General features: G+C 45.2%; 1 protein-coding gene and 1 pseudogene across 4 annotated transcripts in view; one reads left to right on the top strand and one right to left on the bottom strand.

Moving 5' to 3' along the window:
• The window catches only part of Tmem108 (transmembrane protein 108), a 98,922-nt gene that overhangs the window by 1,881 nt on the left and 71,066 nt on the right, over positions 1-25,975 (bottom strand). For 3 of the 4 annotated variants that reach the window (XM_090323296.1, XM_090323295.1, XM_090323297.1), the window contains 2 exons: positions 3,977-5,401; positions 1,947-2,101 (listed from right to left, as the gene is read on the bottom strand). In XM_090323296.1, the coding sequence (XP_090179422.1) occupies positions 1,947-2,101; positions 3,977-5,401 (1,580 nt within the window). The remainder of the gene's footprint in view (positions 1-1,946; positions 2,102-3,976; positions 5,402-25,975) is intronic. The other variant, XM_090323298.1, reaches the window with a different exon arrangement.
• On the top strand, positions 22,727-23,697 carry LOC150043082 (large ribosomal subunit protein uL18 pseudogene; annotated as a pseudogene).

Genomic DNA, 25,975 nt, shown 5'->3' on the forward strand with positions numbered 1-25,975 from the left:
ACTTGAACTTTGGGCCTAGGTGTTGTCCCTAAGCTCTTCAGCTCAAGGCTATTGCCCTACCCCTTGAGCCACAGCGCCACTTCTGCTTTTCTAGTCGTTAATTAGAGATAAAAGTCTCACGGACTTTAGTGCCCAGCCTGGTTTTGAACCAAGGTCTTCAGATCTCAGCCTCCTGTGTAGCTAGGATTATAAGCGTAAGCCACTGTGCCTGACTCTCCATCTGGTTTTGAGACTATTCCTTCTTTGCCTTCTTGCCCATGGAGGACTCTGTACTGGCTGTCAACTTAATCCTCCCTTAACTGGGTCACCCAAGATCAAAGCATTATCCTCTGACACATGTAACCCCAGCTATTTAGGAGATTGAAATTTGAGGAATGAGGTTCAAAGACAGCCCAGGCAAGAAAGTCAGTAAGATACTTATCTTCAATTTACTAACAGAATGCTGAGTGGCACTGTGTTTGAAGATGAAGAAAGCCAGCCTTGAGTGAAAAAGCTAAGGGAATGTGGAGGCCCAGAGTTCAAAGCCTGGTACTGGATACTTATCTTCAATTTACTAACAGAATGCTGAGTGGCATTGTGTTTGAAGATGAAGAAAGCCAGCCTTGAGTGAAAAAGCTAAGGGAATGTGGAGGCCCAGAGTTCAAAGCCTGGTACTGGCATATACCAAAAAAAAAAAAAAAAAAAGCAACAACAAAAACTAGAAGTGGAGCTGTGGCTCAAGTGGTAGAGTGCCAACCTTGATAAAAAAAAAAAAGCTATGGTACAGCACCCAGCACAAAACAAAACAAAGAAATCCACATTACCCTCTGATGCCCCAAATAAAATCCAAATTCTATGGCTCTCTGGCTCTATGACCTGCCCCACTTTGGCCCTACCCCATTATCTGGGGCCCTGCTGTACCCAACATCCTGGTCTTCAGGTACTGCTGTCACTAGTCATCTCTCCCACAAATCTGCCACTGCTTGGATGACCTAGGGCCCTCAGCGCTGGATCACGCCCCCTTCCCGTGTTCGGGGTGCCTGCTGAAATCTACCCAAGCTTCTTTCACCTCTGTTGGGAAGACTTCCGAAGGACTCTGTCAGCTCTTTGCCTTGTAATTGTACTTCATTCCCCTTCACTTATTTTTACTTATTGTGCAAGTACTAGGCCTTGAACTTAGGGCCTGAGCACTGTCCTCTAGCTTTTTTTTTTCTTTAAACACTCAAAGTTGGTGCTCTATCACTTGAGGTACAGCTCTACTTTTGGCTTTTTTTTGGTGACTTGCTGGAGATAAGAGTCTCACAGACTTTCCTGCCTGTGCTGGCTTTGAACTGAGATCCTCAGATCCCAGCCTCCTGAGTAGCTAGGATGACAGGTGTGAGCCACAGGTACCTAACCTTGTTTGTTTGTTTTTGAATGACACATGGGTTTAGGCCCCACACCTCAGAATCTGTGTTCCCTGAAAGAGCAAGCTTTGTTCTCCCCATGGCCCTCCAAACCGGTCATCAAAGAGCATCTGTGAGGGCCGGGAGTTTGGTCTAGTGGTTAAAGTGCTTGCCTAGCATGCGTAAAGACCCGGGTTCGATTCCTTGGTACCACATACATAGAAAAAAGCCGGAAGTGGTGCTGAGGCTCAAGTGGTAGAGCTCTAGCCTTGAGAAAGTCCAAGGACAGTGCTCAGGCCCTGAGCTCAAGCCCAGGACTGGCAAAAAAAAAAAAAAAAAAGAGCATCTGTGAGTCGATCCCAGAGAACCAGAAATCCCAAACATCAGTGCGCAGTTTGGCTGTGGCCAACTTGGGGACTACGGCTCAGTTCTGCAGGTTCTCAAGACTGGGGCTGCATTTGGTCCAGGCCCTTCCCCCCATACCCCCCAACCCAGGCCTGGCCCCCAGGAGGAGAACTGTGTGTGAGACCTACACTTTTCCCCCTGCACTGGTCTGGCTGGTACTTTCCGGGGCATGGTTACCTCTGATGTCTCCAGGGACTGGATCTCCCTGGGCAGGTCCACGGCGTGCCTATTGAAGTAATCCATGGTGATGGCGTTGTTCCAGTAGCTCAGGTTGTTCTCGGGGTTGGCTGTCTTCTTCTTTCTCCTCATGCAGCACACGGTCAGCAATATGGCTGTGGAGAGAGGCCAAGTCAGAGGAGGAGCCCCAGTGAGCCGGCATGGCTGGTGTCAATGATTAGCCTCCAGGGGGAGCTGTGGAGGCTCTCTATTACTCACCTCCACTTTTTTTTTTTATTTAAACATTGTTTATTATACAGGTGATAAACAAGGGGTTACAGTTATAGAAATGGTTTGTTCTTCCTCACCACCCTTCGCCACTGCTTTTCTCCCAGTGTGGGTCTGCAGGGTTACAGAGTAGGTCAGATATTATGTCATCACATGAGTAAATAAGGAGAGTCAGAGAGTAGTAACTAGCCAATAAAAATAAAGTGGCCTTACAGGGAAGGTGGCTTGGTGGTAGAGTGCTTGCCTAGCAGGCATGAAGCCCTGGGTTCCGTTCCTTAGGACCACATGTACACACAAAAAAAGCCAGAAGTGGTGCTGTGGCTCAAGTGGCAAAGTGTTAGCCTTGAACAAAAGAAGCTCAGGCCCTAAGTTCAAGCCACAGGAAACACACACACACACACACACACACACACACACACACACACACACACACACACACACACACAACACACACACAGGCAAAATGAGAAAGAGAATGAGGAGAAAGAGAGATTGCTTTAGAGTCACCAGCTTCCTTGAGGAGGTGACCTTAGGACAAGGAGCCACTTGAGCCACACATTTTGGTCTAATAATTAGCTTTCTTGTTTTGCTTTTCAGATAGGATTCTTGCCCTCACTTTGTTCAGACCAGCTTTGAATCATTGATCCCAACAGCTGGGATTACAGATATGCAATACTAGGCCTGGCTCCTGGCACTCTCCTTTTATAGATGAGAAACCTGAGACCAGAGAGTGAATGTAAGAGACTGGGCAGGGATTAGAATGGACATTTCCTTCTTTGGCCACTCAAGGAGGAGTCCAAGGGCAGGACTCAGAGGGGCATGGAATAAGTCTAGGCTGGCCTGGTGAAATTAAGTTGGAAGGCTTGCTGTCTGGCTTGAGAGAGGGAGAGGCAGGAGGCAGGGCACTAGACAAAGAGGCTATCTTGCTTGACCCTGTGTGGTCAGGGTGGCATTCCTGGCTAGTTCTGCCTTGGCCTTGCCTCCTCCTATGGACTCACAAGATCTAAGGAGACAAGCTCTTGGCCATAGTTCAGGTTCCAATCCTGTTCTTTTCCTGTTATTCTGAGCTTAGTTTCTCTTCCTTCCCCTCCCTCCCCACTTCTCCCTTTCTCCCTCCTTTTCTCCCTCTCTTCATAGGCTGGTACTGAGAGAAACTGCGAAATGGATGTGACAGGTTTCAGGGATGTTTGAGGACCAGCTCAGTGGCAGGCCAGCGGCTTCCGGCAGCAGGTGGTGGACTCTGGGCATCCATCCAGATGGTGGCAGCAGAGACTAGCTCAGGAGTCACTGTGCTGCCCAGGGGCCTGGATCCAATTTATCAATCCCAGCTCTCCACACTTCTGAGGCCATTTGTCCAGGCAAGATTGGCAAGGGCTCAGGAGACAAGGCATTTCTCAGCCACTGCCGGGCTGGAGATGTGGAAGTCGCAGGTGAGCTGCTTCACTCCCCACTCCTCCTGGGACAGGCCTGGGCTTACTGTGCCTACCCTCCTCTTCTAGTGCTCTACCACTTGAGCCCCAGCGCCACTTCCAGCTTTCTCTGTGTATGTGGTCCTGAGGAATCGAACCCAGGGGCTTCGTGCATGCTAGCCAAGCACTCTACCAGTAGGCTATGCTCCCAGACCCTTTTAGGCTCTTATCTTCCCCCAAGTAACCTGTAACAAGCTGGAAGTGCCCAGGTCCTGAGCAAGCTGGCGTGGGGATGAAAGGGTGAGTCCAGAGGCTAGGGGATGAGGCACGGTCAGGACCAGGCAGGGTACTTACAGCAGGAGGAGATGGGAACACTGATGACCAGGATCACCCACGCAATATCCATCTTGCTTAGGCAGATGGTGGCTCTGTGCTGGGGTTTGTCCCCTTCAGCCACGTGGGAGCTGTTCCCTGCTGTTCCGGGCTTCCAAGTCCCTGCGGGGACCAGGCGGTTGAGGAAATTTCCGGTGGCTGTGGACAGCGCTGTGGAGAGAGGACTGGGCCCCCTGTCGGTCACCACTGGAGAGGCCTCAGCATCGTGCCTGGCCGGAGTGACAGTCTTGTCTGAGGCCCCAGGGGGCCAGGCTGGGCCATGTGGGGTTATAGATGCTCCCTGAGGAATCCCCTGAGAAGGGGCTGAGACACTGGCATCAAAGGCAGCCTGGATGGGCTCTGTGGCTACCATGAGGACCCCAGGACTGGCAGATAAATATCTGTTGGTGCCAGAGGTGATGGTAAGCCAAGAGTCGCTGCGGCTGGGGCTGTCCTGCATGTCCCCACGGGGGTGTTGAGAAGGCACTGGGGCAAGGTGTGGGTGGGTAGGGACACCCGAGGTGGCTGTGCCATCTGATGGCTCTGCCAGGCTGGTGAAGGTGGCGATGCCCCCCTGGTCATCTCTGCGGAAGTCTGGCTTGTCCTCTGCAGGCACTAGGGGAACCGTGGGGGGCTCCCACGGGGTACTTCTGGGCTCCGGGGTGGTCACAGCCACTGTCTGGGGGCGTGGTGAAGAGGAGGAGCCCCACCCCGGGGTCCTGGGGGTGAGAGTCGAGGTGGAGGGGTCTGGCTCCAGGGACTTTGTGAAGTTGCCTTTGTAGATCTGGAAGATTTTCCCCAGGGGCCTCTTCTGCCCCAGGTGGGTGGCACTGTGATTTCGTCCCCGCTGACCTTCCTTCCTCCCGAGGTGGCCACCAGGTGGCAGAGGGCGTGACGATCCAGCAGCCCCCTTCCGGGAGGGACCTGAAGGCCTGGGGGGCCTGCGGGTGGTCCCCCTCGGGGACACGGTGGTGGTGGTGGTGGTGGTGGTGGTGGAGGTGGTCGGGTGGCTGGTGGCGGCTCCCGCAGGCTTTGTCAGCAGGATGGTGGGGGTGGTCTTTCCCAGGGGGCGGCCCTCGGGGTGGGAGGGTACGGTTGCCATGGCAGTGGTGGGGGAACCTGTGGGCAGGGGGCTCTGAGCACGGGGGATGTTGGATGTGGTGCCTGCAGCAGTGGTGCGCCTGTCTGGATGGGGTGCTGTGGTCTGGGTAGCTGTGGCCTGCGAAGAGAATCCATCAGGACTGGGGTTCAGCGTCACAGGTGAGTGTCTGGTGGAGCTGTGGGGGGCTGTCACCATGGTGCCTGGGGGACTAGCTGGGGGAAGGACTTGGGAGGAATTCCGGGGGGATGATCCCTGGACGGCAAGTACCAGCGCTTGTTCAGTCAGTGCCAAGATCAGGAGGAAGCCTGCAGGAGGAGGCAGGGAGGAGAGGTGAATGAGACCCTGGAGCAGTGGCCAGACCTTGGAAAGCTCCAGAAATTTGGGGGCCCGCGGGTACTTAGCCACTTGGTGGGACACTGAGTCACAAACGAAGCGGTGACAGGTCTAACTATGTATGACTTGGGGAACCCCAGCTGCACGTGGAGATAAGAATAATTCCCTCCCTCTCTCCTTCACCCAACCAGCCAGACTATATAACTCACATGCATTTTTTTTTCTTTTCTTTTTTTTTTGGTCAGATGTGAGACTTGAACTCAGGGCCTAGGCACTGTCCTTGAGCTTTTTTCCGCTCAAGGCCAGTGCTCTACCACTTTGAGCCACAGTGCACTTCCAGTTTTCTGATGGTTCCTTGGAGAGGTTGGTAAGAGCAGTGTTCAGGTTTCCCAGAAGAGGGCATGGGCAGGGGTGAAAGGGAAGGGGGTTGGCCCTTGAGTGACCGAGTTTCTGCTTTGATTTGGCTACAAGGGCATCTGTTTATGCTCTCTCCATGGTTGACAAGAGGTTTCGGCCTGTTCCACTCTGACTAGAGCAAAACGGCTCAGACAACACAGCTGTGCCTTCTTGTCAACTGCTCTCCATTCCCATTTCCAGGCAAGGTGCCCACACCCAACGGTGTAATTTCTATCCTGGGCAGGATGTGGATATTACAACTGAATTCTGAAATTCAGCCTTCCAGGGTGTGCTACTCCACCTCCCCACCACCAGCAGAGGTACCACATGCTTCATTTCCATGCACTGAGCAATATTTGGGAAAAAATTGGGGGGAAAAAACAAGTCTTCAGATGATTCTAATTAGAACAAAGTTCAGATGTCCTGCCCTTAGGGAAATCGGTGTCCAGTTATGGTGGAGAGGACCACTGATGCCTGTTGCCATGGTAACAGATGAAGAGGCTGGACAGGGGAGCCACACAGCAGCAGGTCTGTGGCCTGTAGCACATTTCCATCCCAGCTCTGCCTGGCTCCTCAGGTATTTCTTTTTTTTTTCTGGAAACAATGCCCTCTGGCTGGCTGGCTCCACTGTTTCATGCTTGTTACTTATCTCAAGTGAGCCAAGAACAAACAAAATCTAACCTGTCTGCCCTTGGTGAAATTAATTTGCATTTGTAAAGCATGACCTCAAAAGATGTGTTTGTTATTCTCTGCAGCTTGCTCACCCACAGCTGGAGGTAGGGCAGCCACACAGCCAAGGTCTAGTGAGTGTGCAAGAAAGCTGGCAGAAGCCTGCATAGGATGTGTGTGTGTGTGTGTGTGTGTGTGTGTGTGTGTGTGTGTGTGAGTGTGTGAGCACCTAATGGCTCTGGATTCCTGGGTATGAGTGCCTGCGAAGAGTTGGTGCCCCTCAGGGCCTGGGTGCCTGTCCCTGTGTTCTTTTGCTCGAAGCTAGTGCTCTATTACTTTAAACCAGAGTAGTTAGAATTACAGGTGTAAGCATGGCTCCCTCCCCCAAATTTGTTTTTAAACTGCAGAGTAATATTCTATCTCAGGGCCATAACCATCATTCATCTGATCATAAACACATCTGAGTTGTCTTCAGTTTAGAGCTATTCTCAATGAAGCTGCTATGAACATTCGCTTTCAGGCCTTTGTGTGGATATGTTTTTGTTTCTGTTAGGGTAAACATCTAAGGTAAACACAACCTTTTATTAGGCTGTATGTCTATAGGAGGAAAATAACAGTCAGTGAAACTATGAATGAAGCCTTCTTCCATATTTACTGGAAGAGCTGCTTTGGACTCATGTTCCACTGACATCTCTGCTGCTTAACTATGATTAACTATGTTAAATGCCAGTCCTTCTGTAAACAGCTACATGGCAAAAAAAAAAAAAAAAAAAAGGAGCCCAGCTTTGACTGCTTTGAAAGCATCTTTGGTCCCATTTATAGAGTTTGCACATTGCTTTGGAACATGGAAAGAAGGCCATTCTTATATTGAGAATTTGTTCCAAAAATAAAGACACTGCTGTCTTATTGTGTCTGCCTTTCAGCCGATGTGAGTTTTTGAATATGAGACCACGTCACAGGCGATTTCAGTGAGGACGTCTCAAACAGCAGTTCCCGATACACAATCCCTGTGGCAAGAGGATGAGGCAACAGCGACCACAAAACGCATCCCAAGTTCAGAGAAACAGAAGTCTGTCCACCTGACAGACTTCTCAAAACCAAGTCCTCAAGAGATTAAAAACCAAACCCTGGCAGGGTGCTGGTGGCTTATGTCTGTCTTTCTTGCTACTAAGGAGGCTGAGATCTGAGGATGGTGGTTTGAAGTTAACCTGGGCAGGAGGGCCAGTGAGTGAGACTCTTATTTCCATTTAAGCACCAAAAAACTGAGGGACAGTACCATAGGTCCTGAGTTCAAGCCCCAGGCACACCCTCAAAAATACCCCCCAAACAAAATATAAAATCCAACTCATAACCTCAAAGAAGCAAGCCTTTTCCTTTCCCTAACCATCTCCAAATATTCTGGTCACCACTCCCAAGGGGTCTCTCACAGGTGTTAGCTTAGTATGACCCCAGTGACATCACTTCCCTTGCCTGCCCATGCCCTCTCCCCTCCAGGGAGCTCGGCAAGCAGTTTACATAATGAATTATGCATCCGAGTGTGAACGGCCCATCATTTTGAAGTAAGCAAATCAGAACTGAACTGTAGTTATTTTTTTAAGCATGTGCTTGTACATATGTCAAAAGAATATGTAAAGGGAAAAGCCAAATTAGAAATTTACATCCATGTTAAAAAAAAAGGCTCAATGACATTTCAAGTAAGATTTGACAATCTCTGGCTACAGCCAAGGGCTTACTTAAGCCCTTGTCTGAGTTGGGCTGGCAGGGGGTGGGTGAAGGGTGTGGGGGTAGGGGACCTCCTAGAAGCCTTCTTTGGGTGGTGAATCTTGGGTTTTACTTATTCCCACTCAAGGTCGAGATCCATCTAGTCAACACCTCTGTTCTTGCCTGTTCTCTTGCATTCACCAATGTGTTCCCAGGCTGTAACATAAAACCTCTCTTATTTCTGTTCTGAACTCCTTGCTAAAGCAAACAGGCCTCCTGAGAAAGTTCCCTGGTGACGGGTCTGAGCCCTGTGCTGTCCAGACTAACAGGCCGCCACCTGTGCATTGTCTGGAATTGATCAGATGTCTGACTAGACTCAGATGATTCCACATGGGTCTCGCTGTGTCTCCGGCTCAGGGCTTCCCCTGGCACACAGACCCTGAAGTCTGCCACCTTCTCTCCACTAACATGGTTAGGATAGGGCTCGTGATGTATGCTGTTTGTGCTTTCAAACAGGCTGCAGAGTGGTTTGCCACAGAATAGACACTAAGACTGAATGGAAAAGCATTGCTACAATTAGGGCTTGACCTCAGGGCCTAGATACTGTCCCTCAGCCTCTTTTGGGCTCAAGGCTAGTGCTCTACCACTTGAGCCACAGTGCCATTTCTAGCTTTTTCTTGTTTATGTGGTACTGAGGAATCGAACCCAGGGCTTCATGCATGCTAGGCAAGCATTCTAACACTCAGCCACATTCCCAGCCCCTATCCCTTAGTTTTTATGCTCTACGCTAGTACTCCACCACTTGAGCCACAACTCTACTTCTGGCTTTCATACTATATAATTGGAGATAACAGTCTCACAAACTTTTATGCCCAAGCTAGCTTTAAATGGTGATACTTAGATCTCAGCCTCCTTGAGTAGCTAGGATTACCGGTGTGAGCCACGGGCACCCGCTTGATTTTTTTTTTAATTCTCATGATTCTATAAAACAGTTCTTTTGGCAAAGGGAATGGATCCAGCATATGTCAGTGTAGGGAAATAGCTGGAGAGATATATGCCATTTAAAAAAAATGCTTTTCTTCCTCTGTCATGTTGTGACTTATTTTTTCTTTTCAAAAGCAAAACTTGGCAGAAATGGAGAACAAAGGGTGGAGAAATGCAGCAGTGATACTCACCAGACATCATGCTGAAAAACTAACTATACAACTTATGGGTGGGATGGGAAGGAAAAATTGGGAGAGAACAAAGGAAGGGATCACGTTGTCTATGAACAAATGTGCTCTTGGGGCTGGGAGTTTGGCCTAGTGGTAGAGTACCTGCCTACCATGCATGAAACCCTGGGTTCCATCCTTGATATCACATACACATAAAAATCCAGAAGTGGTGCTGTGGCTCAAGCGGTAGAGTGTTAGCCTTGAGGAAGCTCAAGGACAGTGCCCAGGCCCCGACTTCAAGCCCCAGGACTGGTAAAAAAAAAAATAAAAATAAAAGTGAAATTTCCAGGAGGCAAAGAAGGATGACAAGACAGGAGGGAGCTTGCTCCCAAAGAACGTGAATAGACAGCATTCCTTCATGTGGAGAAAATGCAATTTAGTCTAATCTAGGGAGAGATTGGGAATGCAACCACACAGCATCCCCAGACTTTCTCTCTGAGATCTAACGGCACAATGAAGCCTTGAAAGGGAAGGGAGGGGCACGGGAGGGGGGGCAGGAGTCTGTGTGTACCAGCCGGTACTTGAGGTTGTCACTTCAGTGGGCTTTGCCTCCTGCCCCTGTGTGCCTGCAGGCTGTGATAAGAACTCTCAAAATTTTTAATTTGCCTTCAAAAAAAATAAAGAAGTTAAAAGAAGTCTCGGCAAGCAAAATCTGTCCAAGAATAAATCTGTCGCCAAAGACATCCCCATGGAATTAGCAAAGCTGTTTGGAGTTAAATCCATGGGACAAAGGATATGCATAGTGACTAGAGGTTGTTTTTGCTGCTTCTTTCTCTCTGGAGTTTGGCTTTGGGACCTGAAAGTGCTTGTCTACAGAGACAGGACCCGATTGAGCCTTGCCTTTCACCCACCAAGCTTGGCATGGGCTCTGCCATCAATGACCAGCCCGATTCCTTCTCTGACTTTCATGCAACACACAAGAAAATGATCCCGGTCCTTCGTCAACAGTGGGAGTGCTATTTATTATTAGCAGTACTATTATTAGTATTATTATTAGTAGTAGTAGTTTTACAGCAAATAGTACCCCCCTCCCACCTGTGTGGCTGAACTGAACACAGAATGGGGATTTTCACAAAGTTCAACTGTTGTCCCACTTCTCAAGCATTTAGTTAAACACCTCCTGTATGCCACATTTATCATCCTAGCGTCAGGAAGACATACAGGAAGACACATAAAGAAATAAATAAGCACTGCCACAGAGGAGGAAGGGGTTAAGTCAAAAATCACTGATTGAATGCCAGAAGGAAAAGAGGCCCCATCCCTTCCTGATCCCTTCCAATCATTCCGCAAAGACTTGTAACAAGGAAGGCTTAGCAGGCAGTGAGTCAGCTACACACTAGAAAAATCGCACTGTCTCCATCTCCTGCTACCCTGGGTGGCTGTGTGCAGCTGGGAGACAAGTCTGACAGCTTGAAATGAAGGAGGGAGGGCTGAGGTCAGGAAAAGCCGCCTCTACTATTGGCCTGGAAGTGTCTGATAGTATTGCTCTCACCATGGGAGTGAAACAGAGAATTGCTCTGCTTCTGTCAGGGTGAGAGAGAGGCAGGCATGGCACCGGACAGGCCCAGGCCAGGCATGGACAGCGGATATACCACCTTCAACAGCACAGGAGGAACTGCAGAAACAGGAAAGCGAATCAAATTCTAGGAACTGCAGACTTGCAAAACTGAGCACTTCTCTCAATTTTACCTCCTGTCCTTTGACCTTGATTCTCACACTTGGGATAGGCTATTGTATATACACACTATGCTGAACACTTCCCGCCACCTCATACTGAGATCCAGAGTTCAGAACAATAATGAGCAGAACTTCATGTTTAGGAAAACACACTGGTAGCTATAGCTCTGAGAGGGATATTGTTTGTGTTGTTGTTTTTTAATTTGGTGTTACTAGGGTTTGAACTCAAAAGCCACATGCAGGAGCTCTATCACTTAAGCCATGACTCAATTTCTAGCTTTTTGTTGCTTAGTTGAAGGTGAGTTGTATCTCAGATTTGTCTACTCGGCTTGGCTTTGAACCAAGATCCTCAAATGTCAGCCTCCTGAGTAGCTAATGAGCCACCAGTTCCTAGCAAGTTTATTTATCGTGATTTGATTAAATAGAAAAGAATAAATAGACCCTTCGAAATTCTTATAGGAAGCAGCTCCATCTATCTATCTATGAACAAGCATGGTAGGGATGAAATCAGGGAAATCTTTGAGGGGGGTTATTAATAGAACAGCAGAAAGGAGTTAATCTTGTATTAGATTAGTGTGGATAAGAAAATGCTCCTCCAATCATAGCTGCTTGCTCTACTTCTAATCAGCAATGCATTAGGGAAAAGCCTTAAATACACATTCAAGGTCTTCAGGCTTTAAAGCTAAGTGCTGTGTTCACAGTGGGTAGCAATTACTTAAGAGTGTTGCAAGGCCAGTGCCAGATATCCAAGGAAAATCAAAATCTCCCTGTCTAAAAAGAAAGGGGGGTGCTTACTGAACCCAAATGGAAACCAGCCATTGCACAGCGGAAGACTCAGACTATATCACCCATACCCAATGTATGGGTGACGGACATAAACTCCCCCAAGAGACAGATGAGAATCTTGCGTCTGTAGGCGAGGCGCTATGAGAAGGATACCTGTCTCTTGTGTGGTTTTCCAACTGGGGAAGCAACAAATCCTAACGGATCTTGTATGCCATTCCTTTCCATGCAAACTTCAACCAAGACTCCAATATGTGTTTTCACCTCTGACTGCCAAAGGTTCCTAGGCCTCATGAAGGAAATCTTGGGGTGGGTTTCAGGATTCTAAATATTGAATCACCTTCCACTCCTATGGTGAATCCAAGTTACATCTGGGAATCAAACCATGAAGGTTTTATGGGGGTTTTTTTTGGTCTTTTTTTTTTTTGCTAGTCCTAGAGTTTGAATTTGTCCTTGAGCTTCTTTTGCTCAAGGCTAGCACTGTACCACTTGAGCCACAGCGTCATTTCCAGCCTTTTCTTTTTATGAGGTACTGAGGAATCAAACCCACGACTTCATGAATGTTAGGCAAGCACTCTACCGCTAAGCCACATTACAGTCCTATGAAGATCGTTCTTGGTGAAAGGAAATGGCTGGCTTTTTTCTTTTGCTTTGTGGTCACTTGCTATTTTCTTTCTTCTTTCTCTTTCCTCCCTCCCTCCCTTTCTCCTTCGCTCTCTTTGCTTTTCTTTGCACTGGTCCTGGGGCTTGAACTCAGAGCCTGGTTGCTGTCTCTGAGTTTTTGTGCTCAAGGTCAGTGCTCTACTACTTGAATCACAGCTCCATTTCCAGATTTTTCTTTGTTTATTTTTTGTGAGTCATGGGGCTTGAACTCAGCCTGGGCCATGTCCCTGAACTCTTCAGCTCAAGGCTACCGTCACCCTACTCTTGGAGCCAAGTCCTACTTCCTGTTTTCTAGAGGCTAATTGGAGATAAGAGTCTCAGGGTCTTTTTGTGCCTGGGCTGGCTTTGAACCTTGATTCTCAGATCTCAACCTCCTGAGTAGCTAGGATGACAGGCGTGAGCCACTACGTCCGGGATTTACAGATTTTTAAGTGGATAACTGCAGGCAAGAGCCTCACAGACTTTCTTTTTTTTTAATTGTAATTAGTAAAAGGATTACATGATATTTGCCAGATAGAAGGTGCATTAATTCACATACATTGATACCCTTTCACATGTCTTGGTACCCATTACCCTCCCCCCTCACAGACTTTCTTATCCAGGATGGCTTTGAACCACAATCCTCAGATCTCAGCCTCTTGAATAGCTAGGATTATAGGAATGAGATGTTGGCATCAGGCTTACTTGCTATTTTCTCACATGGTTTTACCCCCACTTTCTCCACCTTCTACTACCTTGCTCAGAATCTCCCCTTTCTCTTTTTTTCTTCAGCTGGGGCTTACATTTTGACTCTACACACAAAAGGCTCAGTTGAGGGAAAGGAAGCTGGTGAACTACCATCACTAATAAATATCCTGGCTCTGTTCCAAGGAGGCCTGACATCCTGACATCTGTCTCAGCCAAAGAGAAGCAGGCCTGAGCTGTGCATACATCTGTCCTGGCAACCACAGCATATACACAACTGGATCACTCTAAATTAAATTCGAGTGAGCTAGAAGCCTAATGAGTATTATTAGCGTCTCCCCATGCAAAAGCCACCGCTGGCCTGATATGGTTCTGTCTTCCTTTGGAGATGAAGCCGTCTGAGGATTTAAGCTCAGACCTGGGCCTTGGTTGAGTGTCTTGAATGGATACCTGAGGACCAGATACCCCAAGAAAAGTAGGGGTAGCAGACATCCCTGGGTGGGGGTGGGAGTGACACTCATTGACTCATTGTCTTTATTCCTCCTCACACCTAATGAGAAAGTATTTACTTCAATTCTGTCAATTCTGACTGCAAGACCTGCTGGGTGCACTGACTGCATGCACATCTCATCCTTGACACCCTCCCTCCCTCCAGGTATGCCCTGAAAGCTTGTGCCAGCCCCTTGGTCCATCACAGGGATCCATGTCGCCCCCTGTCCTGCTTCTACATTGCCCTTAGCCCTGGATTTACAGGCCACTTGGGCTTACATATGTTCTACCACCAAACTGGTCATCGTTCCATGAGGTATGAGAGGGAGATCTGGACAAACAGAAAGCTCCACGGAGATATCAAATCACTACTATTTTTCCTGGTTAGCCTGATGGCTTGATATTTCACATGGGCAGAGATGTGATTTTTTTATGTGCACAAATAGAAGTCTCCACAAGAGTTCTCCCCGAGCGTAATTCCTGCTTAGGCAATGCAATGGAAGTTTTACATGAACTCAAAAAGAGACGGTTAGCCGGGCACTGGTGGCTCATACCTGTATTTCGAGCTACTCAGGAGGCTGAGATCTAAGGTTTGTGGTTCACAGCCAGCCCAGGAAGGAAAGTCCATGGGACTTTTATCTTCAAGTAATCACTGATAGTGGCACTTTATGTGGTAGAGCACTACCTTGTGCAAAAAAGTTCAGGGACAGTGCCCAGGACTTGCGTTTATACCCCACAACCGAACGAACAACAAATTCTTCAGGAAACAGGATGAAAATATAGACATTTGAAATCTAAATCTGCAATTGTGGGCTGGTCAACTTTGCTAAAGAAATGGGCTAGATTACCATTTCCTGACCCTTACAATCTCTGTAGAAGCCATGTGATGAAAGCTGCTATGCATATACAGCTTTGATTAGTGTCCATCAGAAGTTTAAGAAATACTCCAGCAAACCAATAAAAATATAACTCGATATTACTAGTTGGGAATTAAATCGAATGTATCCTTCTCAAGATAAGAGAATTATCCTGGGAGGCAAATTTCCTGTCTCCAGAAATAATTCTCATACCAGTATTTAAATTAAATTGCCTGGAAATAATCATATTTGAAGGAACCAGAGAAAATTATGCTGGGCCAAATCATCTCGCAACTGTGACATGAGGCTGTATGTTTTTGTCGTTTCATATTTTTCTTCAGCTTCTCCACTTTAAATTGATTGAAAAAAATTAAAACAATAAGCAACATGAAAATGGCTTAGTTTTTATTGCCAATTTCTTATGAGGCATCGAAATAATTTTAGAACTGTGTTGCTATCAGCTCTGAACAGCCCTAGGGACAATTTTTACTGGACAATAAAAAAAACCCAAAACACAAAACACTTTTTTTCTTTATGATTAAAACCGCCCTTTTTTTTTCTTCTGCCTGAAGATGCTCTGAATTTGTGTAAAGAGGAGTAATACAATTGCTTATTATCTAAAAAAGCACTTCTGGAAAGTTAACTTCATTGAATCTACCCCAAATAAGGCACTTGGGACCAAACACTGCAGAGTAGGCTGTTTTACTACTCAAACAACAAATGTGAGCACCCTTCTGCATACTATATCTGGTACAAGCTGGGGTATAAGATGGCAGCATTCCAACCCACAGCTTCTCTTTTCACTGTTCATAAACTGATCTCCGTGTTTCCCATTGCCACTGGAAACAATCCTATGATTCAAGTCGACAATCTTGTTAGTCTTCTGGTGTATTTTAATGACACTCACAGGGTTAGCCAGCAAAATCACTCAACATCCTTCTCGGAGATGGGCCCCCAAGGCATATGCCTATAATCCGAGACTGAGACTGAGATCGAAGTTCCAAGCCAACCTGGGCAGAAAAAGTCTGTGAGACTCTTACTTTCAATTAACCACACACACATACCCACACACAATAAAGGGCCAGAAGTAGAGTTGTGACTCAAGGAGACTGCTAGCCTTGAGCACACAAGCTCAGGGATAGTGCCCAGTCTCTGAGTTCAAGCCCCAGGACTGGCAAAAAAAAAATTACAGACCAAAATTAATGCCCAGTATTCATCAAGGGATTCCTATGTGCCAGACTCTGTGTAGGTCATGAGGCATATACAAGTCGGGCAAGTTTTGTTCTCCTAAAGCACTCTGGTAAGGAGGAATCTGTTTTATTTTATTTATTTATTTATTTATTTATTTTGCCAGTCCTGGGCTTGAGCTCAGGGCCTGAGCACTGTCCTTGGACTTTTTTTTTTTCTCAAGGCTAGATCTCTACCACTTGAGCCTCAGCACCACTTCCGGCTTTTTTCTATGTATGTGGTACCAAGGAATCGAACCCGGGTCTTTGTGCATGCTAGGCAAGCACTTTAACCACTAGGCCAAACTCCTGGCTGGAAGCTGTTTTATAATACAATTGGTACTAGGCTTTGAATTCAGGGCTTCTTGTTTTCATGGTTGATGGATGCTGTATCACTTAACCCACACCTCCAGCTCTTTCTGCTTTGTGTTTCAGATAGGGCCTCATGCTCTTTAGCCCAAGACCAATGATCCTCCCTTCCACTCCTTATATGTAGCTGGGACTGTAGATATGAACTCCAACATCTGGCTTTTTCTTTGAGATAGCCTCTCACCAATTATACTGCTCAAGCTGCTCTCAGATTATGGTCTTCCTGACTCCACTTTTCATAACTAGGATTAAAGGCATGAGCTATTGTGCCTGGCTTCTGTGTGTGTGTGTGTCCTGACTCCACTTTCCATAACTAGGATTAAAGGCATGAGCTATTGTGCCTGGCTTGTGTGTGTGTGTGTGTGTGTGTGTGTGTGTGTGTGTGTGTGTGTGTGTGTGTGTGTGTATGTGTTCTGTCCATCATGGTGCTTGAACTTAGGGCCTGGGTTATCCCCAGGTGGCAGCAGTGATAGCAACTGAGTCTGATGGCTTTATTTGGGATACAGAAGCAAGACCAACAAGGCCCAGGCACACAGGGCATCCTACAAACATGTTACCAATAGAGCTTTGAATTTTCTTTTCCTTCTTTCCCTTCCTTCCCTCCCTTTTTTCCTTCCTCTCTCTCTCTCTCTCTCTCTCTCTCTCTCTCTCTCTCTCTCTCTCTCTCTCTCTCCCTCCCTCCCTCCCTCCCTCCCTCCCTCTCTCTCTCTCTCTCTCTCTCTCTCTCTCTCTCTCTCTCTCTCTCTCTCTCTCTCCCTCTCTCTCTCTCTCTCTCTTTCCCTAGGCCTGGGCACTGTCCCTGAGCTCTTCAGCTTGAGGCTACCACCCTACTCTTTTTCCCATTTTCTAGTGGTTAAGAAATAAGAGTCTCTCAGTCTTTAGTGCCTAGGCTGGCTTTGAACTGCGATACTCATATCTCAGCCTCCTGAGTAGTTAGGATTACAGGTGTGAACCACCACGCCTGGCCAGAGCTTTGACTTTTCTTGTGAGTAAAACTCAGGGGAAATCTACAGCTCCACTGAAGTAGCAGCTGTCCATCAAAAAAAAGTCAGTGGGAGTGATTTAAACTTTATTTTCTTCAAATATTTCCATTTACAGAACTTCAAAGGGTGCCAGAAGGAAAAGAACCCCTGCTTGTTCAGATGGATGGTTCTCATTGCTATTAACATTTTCATGCCTGTACACTGCATATGGTTCAATAAAATGACAAGCCCCTCATGGTCCCTCAACTCTCATTGTCATAAGATATCCTATACAGAAGCAAAACATTAGGAAGTTGTTATTGTGCGAGTAAGCAGCTAGCGTTATTGCAGCCTGGATCCCTCTTCAGACATCTAAGCATTTGAGCTTGTGTCATTTAACGTCTCTAATTCATGGTGGCATGACTTCTTCCTTTCCTACTGTAACTGAGGTTCAACACTGAGTTGGTAGACTTATTTATTTATTATTTGCCCCTCACTCTCTAAGTTCAGGTTTTGATTGGGCAAATAGGAAGGGAAGGGAAGCTACACACCATTTTTCTTTTGTTAGTGGTTTTTATTATTATTTATTTAATTTGTTTTTGTCATGGGGTTTGAATTCTAGGCATTGGTGCTGTCCCTGAGCTCTTCAGCTCAAGGCCACGACCTTTCCCTTGAGCCACAGTGCCACTTCTGGTTTTTGAGTGGCTAAATGGAGATGAGTTTTTTGGACTTTCATGCCCAGGCTGGCTTTGAACCGTGATCCTCAGATCTCAGCCTCCTGAGTAGCTAGGATTACAGTCACCAGCACCAGGCTTGGATATTAATTTTCAAAAAGGAAAAAGCAACACCAGATATCACCCACAACTTTATCTGTGAGATTTCCTAAGTCACATTACTTGCAGTGGTCACATCAGCAGATGGTACTATAATTGCTGAGGGTATAAAAAATTAAGCTTCACCTGGACTGACCCTATGATAGATCCTGAAAGATGTTTTTCTTTTTAAAGTGTTCCCAATTTCAGCCTCTTGTTTATAATCACTTTCAAAAAAGCAGATTATAGCAGAGAATGGCTGATTACGTGAGCTTTCTGGTTACCTCAATTCTGGAGGGAAAACACAAACCAAAAAACCAAGATATTCCCCCCCTTCCCCCCCCCCGCTACTTGCTGGTAATTAAACTGTAAAGAGTTAATTGTAATTAAACTGCACAGTGTGTAAGAATCTGTCACTTCTCAGAATTAGCTCTGAGGATGAAACTGGAGTGTCAGTGTAATTAAGACATGAAATGGGAAGTTTTCAGGTGCCTCTTATACAGGCTAAGGCACATGAAGTTTTATTTTCTGAAAAATTTTTGGTGTTTTCCTTCTCTTTTTTTTTCCAACTCCAACTATGGGGCTAGAAAGATTTCTACAGCTCCCTGCATAGGATGCTAGGTTGTTAGTCTGAGGGAAAAAAGGATGCTTTGTTCTTCTCTCCTAAACATTTTGTTGACTTGTCTATACCCAGAGGCATGCATTACAATCGCTTCTTTGCAAAAACCACACTTTTTTTTCCCTTCTGCATTGGAGTTTGAACTTAAGGTATTACATTTGCTGAGCAGGTGTTCTACTGCTTGAGCCATATCTCTAGCCCTTTTTTATTTTTCCAATCCTGGGACTGGAGCTCAGGGCCTGGGTGCTGTCCCTGAGCCTTTTTGTGCTCAAGGTGAGCACTCTACCATTTGAGCCACAGCTCTACTTCCAGCTTTTTTTTTTCCTGAGTAGTTTATTGGAGATAATAGTCTCAGAAGTACTTTACTGCCCAGGCTGGCTTCAAACCAGGGAACCTAAGATCTCAGCCTCCTGAATAGTTAGGTTATGGTGTGAGCCACTGGTGCCCAGATTCTCTAGCCCTTTTTGTGGCAACCCTTTTTTTTTTTTGTCAGTTGTAGGGTTTGAATTTTAGGGCCTGGGCCCTATCCCTGAGCTTTTTTGCTCAATATTAGCACTCTATCACTTTCTTGCCCTGGGCTGGCTTTGAACCTCAAACTTTTTGATGAGCAGTCCTTTCTTGGATCTGCCATTCCTCCAACCCAATGGTGGCCACCAGAAGAGTTCTGCCTGTCTGCTAACCAGTACAAATGTGAGCCAACGAGATGATGGCAGTTTTTAAGTACTTGGCTTTGTGGGGTTGGTTGTTACAAAAGCTACCTGACAGGGATTGATTCTTTCATCTTACAGGAATGGTACCAACTTGGCCTCCCCTCCCTTAGGAAATGAAACTTTTCCCACCTACTTTGTTTGAAAGCAAAAATGAACATTATCTAGATAGGTAGCAAAAAGGAAATTTACAACAGAAATTATTTCTTTGGAAAGAAGTACAGCAGATTCTCCCCTTTCCCCACCAAAACCCTCCACAGCCTGTGATTAAAGAAATAAATACAAAGGAGCTGGATACAGAGCATGCCATTAATCAGTAAGAGGTTAGCAAGACAGGAAGCAGAAAATATTCTTTTCTAAAAGACTGTACAAAATATATATCAGGAAAACCATGTTTTCTTGGACAGGGTGGAAACCCTATAATTTTTCAAACATCTTGGCTTCTCTGATTTTTTTTTTTCAGTCTTAGGGCTAGAACTCCGGGCCTGGACACTGTCCCTGAGCTTTTAAGCTCAAGGATACTACTCTGCCACATTGAGCCACAGTGCCACTTCTGGTTTTCTGATGGTTAACTGGAAATAAGAGTCACACGGACTTCCATGACTGAGCTGGCTTTGAACTGAGATCCTCACATCTCAGCCTCCTGAGTAGCTAGGATTATAGGTGTGAGTCACCTGCGCCTGGCACAAGAAGGCTTCTTTATGTTCCCCTCCTACCTCCCCCTAGCCCCTGCCTTCTGTAGTATACTTGGCTGCAATATCCAACCTACAGGATGCTTTTTATTTATCTTACTTTGTGTATACTGTAATTTTTTTTTGCTATGGAAATATTTGATTGTGAGGTGCCCAGTCTAAGACTCCCCTGGGACTTTACATAATATCTAAATATTATATTAACATTTAAAAAACAGGAATCTATTCTGAATTATGTGAAAGTTTCAAGTAAGGAATTAGAGCAAAACAACTGAATGAGCTATTGAATAAGTTGGGGCTGGAGTGTCCAGTGTGCTAGCCATTCAGTATTGCCACAGTTGCCCCTTGAAATGGGTCTGCTCTGAGCTCAAACGTCCGGGTAATATAAAGCCCACACTGGGCTTTAAATTTTAATATGGAAAAAGGATGCTAAGCAGTCAGTTTCATGTGGAAAGAATACTTCTCATGTGGCTTAGTGGTAGAGTGCTTGCCTAACATGCCTAAAACCCTGGGTTCAACTCCCTGCCATACCAACAAAGAAGAGAACAAGTTTAGTTTTCTTCCAAGGAAGGTGGACTAGCTCTTGACATTTAAATATGCCTCCAGTTCTGCCTCCTCCCCCGCATCCTTGGGGACTTAGAGCAGTGACTGTGTGTTAATTTGTCTCTCCCTACAAATGAAACACTTCCTGCATTCACACCTGGGGCTGGCAGTCCTGTGAAGCCCACTGAACCATATTGCTAATTTCTGTGATTTCTCTCTCTTCCTTTGGTAAGTAGCATCGAATGGGTAAAACACTGCTCTATATTTTCCTCTGGAGATTTAATACCACATAAGAAATTCATTCCAAGCAATCACTTTTGAAATATAGAATTTAAATGTTCCTATTGAAAAAAGAGGGAGAGAATTCTATTCATAGGAAAGCTTGTGGGCCTTGTAAGAGAGGTTTGTTTGTTTGTTTTTTTAACATCTAACCTGCATGTAAAAACAGTATTTTCTAACAGCAAGAGGATGTGACTGATATAACTAACTCAACACAATTTGCTTCCTTAGAGTTCTTAAGTCTCACCTACTTTCGGGTCAATTTCTGAATTCTTCCTCTTCTATAGAAAAATTCAAGCTTCTAGTACTTTTAAGTCTTGACTGCTTTGGACAACTGCCTTTTTTTTCTTTTCTTTCTTTCTTTCTTTCTTTCTTTCTTTCTTTCTTTCTTTCTTTCTTCTTTCTACCTTTTTTTCCTCCTCTGGGGTGGTTAGGAGGGTCTACAGTAGGGAGAAAGGCATGGTAAGACTGGTTAGATGTTGGGGTAGGGTTTGGGGAGTCCAAGCTGGAGTATTCATCATCACACAGCAAGGACAAGAGATACATTTGGCAGGGCTGGGAATGTGGCATAGTGGTGGAGCACTTGCCTAGCATGTAGGAAGCCCTGGGTTGGATTCCTCAGTACTACATACACAGAAAAGGCCAGAAGTGGCGCTGTGGCTCCAATGGTAGAGCACTAACCTTGAGCACAGAGAGGTTCAGGAACAGAGCCCAGGCCCTGAGTTCAAGCCCCAGGACTGTCAGAAAACAACAACAACAAATAACATTCAACAGTAGTTTACAAGGTCGCTAGTGTTGGTACAGAAGGAAACCGAGAAGAGAAAGGTAAGGAATACTTGAAAAATTCCCATCATGCAAGGCTTGTGGCAGGTATCTGTTAGGCTTATATAAAAAGAGAACTATGAGTTTGTTTCATTACAATATTTAGGGATAGCTGAAATTAGCACCCCTTATCCTATTCTGGCTCATTTCTATGAGATTTTGGAGGATCTTATTTCCAATATTTTCTAAGGGCAGGAGTTTTGGAAAGTTCCTTTCTATCTTCCCTCTTCCTCCCTTCCCTTCATCTTCCCTCTTCTCTCCTCTCCTTCACTCCTCTACCTTTATCCCTCTTTTCTTTCCTAAACTGACTGGCATATTCCTCTGAGTTCTGAGCTACAGAACTATCTTCTTTACATATATATATATATATTTTTTTTCTATTTGCAAAGAAGTGAGTAGAAGGGTGGGTGTGGTAGGGGGGAGTGAAAATTGACACATGGCATATGAAAACAGATGGTGTTTACCAGCTGGCAAACCAAGAGATACCACACCATGCACTTGCGCTTAACAAGTGCAAAAACCACTGGCTGGTGGCTCCTGTTGGCTGTAACACAAATAATGGCTTTTCCTGGCAGATATTTATTGTGAGAAACCCAGGAGTTAATTGGTCCACATCTGATCCCAGACAAGACAATGCTTGGAAAGGTCGTCTGGAAACAGGAACATTTTCCAGAAGGTGCATTATTGCATAGCCTTCCAAACCCTTGTTTATTGTATTATTCTATTCCTTATGGCCTCTTTTCTGAAATTTAAATATCTTGTTCTTCAGTCTTAAAGACAAAGCAAATAAAGTGATTCAGAAGTAATGTCAATCCTTACAGCAGGGATGTATGGAGGTTTCCTCAATGTGGGGACATAATTTATGCTAAACAGAAAGCATCGGTGGCTCATGCCAGTCATCCTAGCTATTCAGGAAGCTGAGAACTTAGGAATGTGGTTTGAAGCCAGACAGGGCAGGAAAGGCCATAAGACTCTTATCTGCAACAAACTACTAAGAAAAGGCCGGAAGTGGTGCTGTGGCTTAAGTGGTAGAGCACTAGCCTTGAGCAAAAGAAGCTCAGGGACAGTGCCTAGGTCCTGAGTTCAAGCCCCAGGACTAGCACAAAAACAAAGAAAAAGAAAAGAAAGCTAGAGTCTGCAGGATGGGGTTTGTTAAAGTTGTCAAGAATAAGGCCTACTTTAAGAGATACCAAGTGAAATTTAGAAGACGTCGAGAGGGCAAAACTGACTACTATGCTCGGAAACGCTTGGTAATTCAAGACAAAAATAAGTACAACACACCCAAATACAGGATGATAGTTCGTGTAACCAACAGAGATATTATTTGTCAGATTGCTTACGCACGCATAGAAGGAGACATGGTCGTGTGTGCAGCATATGCACACGAACTACCCAAGTACGGTGTGAAAGTAGGCCTCACCAATTATGCGGCTGCTTATTGCACTGGCCTGCTGCTGGCCCGCAGGCTTCTCAATAGGTTTGGGATGGATAGGATCTACGAAGGACAAGTGGAGGTGACTGGTGATGAATACAACGTGGAGAGCATTGCTGGAAAACCTGGTGCCTTCACCTGCTATTTGGATGCAGGCCTTGCCAGAACTACACTGGCAATAAAGTCTTTGGTGCCCTGAAGGGAGCTGTGGATGAAGGCTTGTCTATCCCTCACAGTACCAAGCGATTCCCTGGCTATGATTCTGAGAGCAAGGAGTTCAATGCAGAAGTACATCGGAAGCACATCATGGGTCAGAATGTTGCAGATTATATGCGTTACCTAATGGAAGAGGATGAAGATTCGTACAAGAAGCAGTTCTCACAGTACATAAAGAACAATGTAACTCCAGACATGATGGAGGAGATGTACAAGAAGGCTCATGCTGCTATAAGAGAGAACCCAGTCTATGTGAAGAAGCCCAAGAGAGAAGTGAAGAAGAAGAGGTGGAATCGTCCCAAGATGTCCCTTGCTCAGAAGAAAGATCGGGTAGCTCAGAAGAAGGCAAGCTTCCTCAGAGCTCAGGAGCGGGCTGCTGAGAGTTAAACCAAGTGATTTTCTATGAAGATTTTTTTTCAAAAAGACAATAAACTTATTGACAAGCAAAAAAAAAAAAAAGAAAAGAAAGCTTTCTCGTTATTACATTATCCCTCATCCTTAGTGACAATGTGGTAATATGATATATACTACACATAATACATATATAATATATATACATAGATTAAACTATAATATACATAAATATAAAAGTATATGTATATATATGTGTGTGTATATATATATATATATAAAATGAAGTATCATTCAGACATCTTTAAAAGAGAACAAAATGATATTGTTTGCCAGAAAATGAATGAACTGAGGATCAACATATTAAGGGAAACAAATTAAGTGCAGGAAGACAATTATTACATGCCTTTGTTCTTATGTAGAATATAGACCAAAAATAGTAATATAACATAGGAACTGTTAGGGAGTGGGGAGAGATATGGAAAAAAGATGCCAGCAGGAAAAATAAATCTGTCAGAAGAGATACAAATACTAGATGGCAAGTTATTTGGAAGCAGCAATTATATATTATATATACGTATATGTATATGTATATATATATTTTAATTTGGTCTGTCATGGGGCTTGAACTCAGGGCTTAAGCACTGTCTCTGAGCATTTTTTTGCTCAAGGCTAGCCCTCTACTACTTTGAGTGACAGTTCTACTTCTGGTTTCTGGTGGCTAACTGGAAACAAGAATCTCATGGACTATCTTGCACTGGCTGGCTTTGAACTGGGATCCTCAGATCTCAGCCTTCTGAGTAGCTAGTATTGACAGGTGTGAGCCTCTGATACCTGGGCTAGTAATTATAGGGTGCTAGGGATCTAACAGCCAATGGGGTTTAACACAGAGTAGGTACTTCCTAAATAATTAATGAGCTAAATTTTAAGGAATCCACAAGTATTACAATGCTGTCTTCTCTATTAAGCAGCTAATGATCTCAAGAACAGGAACCCCTCACTTTCTTCACACCCTATATCTTGACTGGGAAAAGATGCAAGTCCAATGTTCCTTTTCTCTCTTGTTTTTATTTGAACAATATTTCTCTGTTACTATGGTAACACCTGGTCCACTGAAGCTTCGTAAACAAAAACAGAAAGGAGGAGGTGACCATGAGATGGATGTAGTTCATAGAAAAGTCAGCCCAGAGGGCAACCTCTTTGCTAACCTACAAAGCTTGTGTATCCCAATTTTATAAGAAACTCATTTAAATAATACAAGCTACTGGGCTGGGAGTTTGGCCTAGTGATAGAGTGCTTGCCTAGCATGCATGAAGACCTGGTTCGATTCCTCTGTACCACAGACATAGAAAAAAAAGCTGGAAGTAGTGTTGTGACTCAAGTGGTAGAGCTCTAGCCTTGAGAAAGCCCAAGGACAGAGCACAGGCCGTGAGTTCAAGGCCCAGGATTGGCAAAAACAAAAAAATAAACAAAAACACCACCTAAACACTGTAAGTAGAGCTATGGCTCAAAGTGGCAGGATGCTAGCCTTGAGTGAAAAAGCTCAGGTACAGTGCCCAGGGATTCAAGCCCTACAACTGATCCCCCCCCCCCCAAAACAGAGAGACAGGGAGGAGAAAAGAATATTGTGCTAATGGTAACCAGTCTTAGAAGCCAAGCAGGGAAGACATCTGACTACCTGAAGCCGGCACCAAGACACCGCAGGAAACCTTTCATCCTGCACACAATTTTTATGTAAGGACATTTAAAGCAAACTGTTGTGGTTTCTTGATTTATAGCTTCATTAAAGTGTTTGGGCTTCAAAAACTCCATCTACATTTATTGGAATTAAGAGCTTCTTAAAATGGAACTATTCCATGATAAATTAATTGCAGTTTGGGTCTTGGGAAAGAGAAAATAGAACGCTATGGAGAGACACCTTTTGTATTCCTTGAGGAAAAGAGCCAAGACATGCTGAGACCCAGAAGCCTTAGGGGGGATGGGTATGGATGGGGAGTGAGCACACCCAGAACCATGAAGGAAATGGATGAATTATTCCTGCTGGAGAAATACCATCAAACACCTAGGAAAGAAAGGAGCTGCTGTGATGATTACAGACAACAGACTTTATGTCCATGGTAGATGTGACATAGCCAGTAGGATGCTTGTGAAGAACTGCTCAAGAACATAAGGAGTATGAGAAACCCAGCTAGAAATTCATCTGATTACACTCACATCACTTAGCTATGACTAGCAGATAGGAAGTATATCATGGGTTAAATAGGGGTGTGTGTGTGTGAAAATGTTGAAAGGGGGGCACTGACCAAAATGTACTGTACTCATAAACTGATTTGTTAAATGTCAACTCTCTTGTACAACTATTTAAAGATAGTAAGTCTGGTGC

This window comes from Megascapheus bottae, chromosome 32, assembly GCF_031878675.1.
Source record: "Megascapheus bottae isolate mThoBot1 chromosome 32, mThoBot2.hap1, whole genome shotgun sequence".
NCBI classification, from domain to species: Eukaryota; Metazoa; Chordata; class Mammalia; order Rodentia; family Geomyidae; genus Megascapheus; species Megascapheus bottae.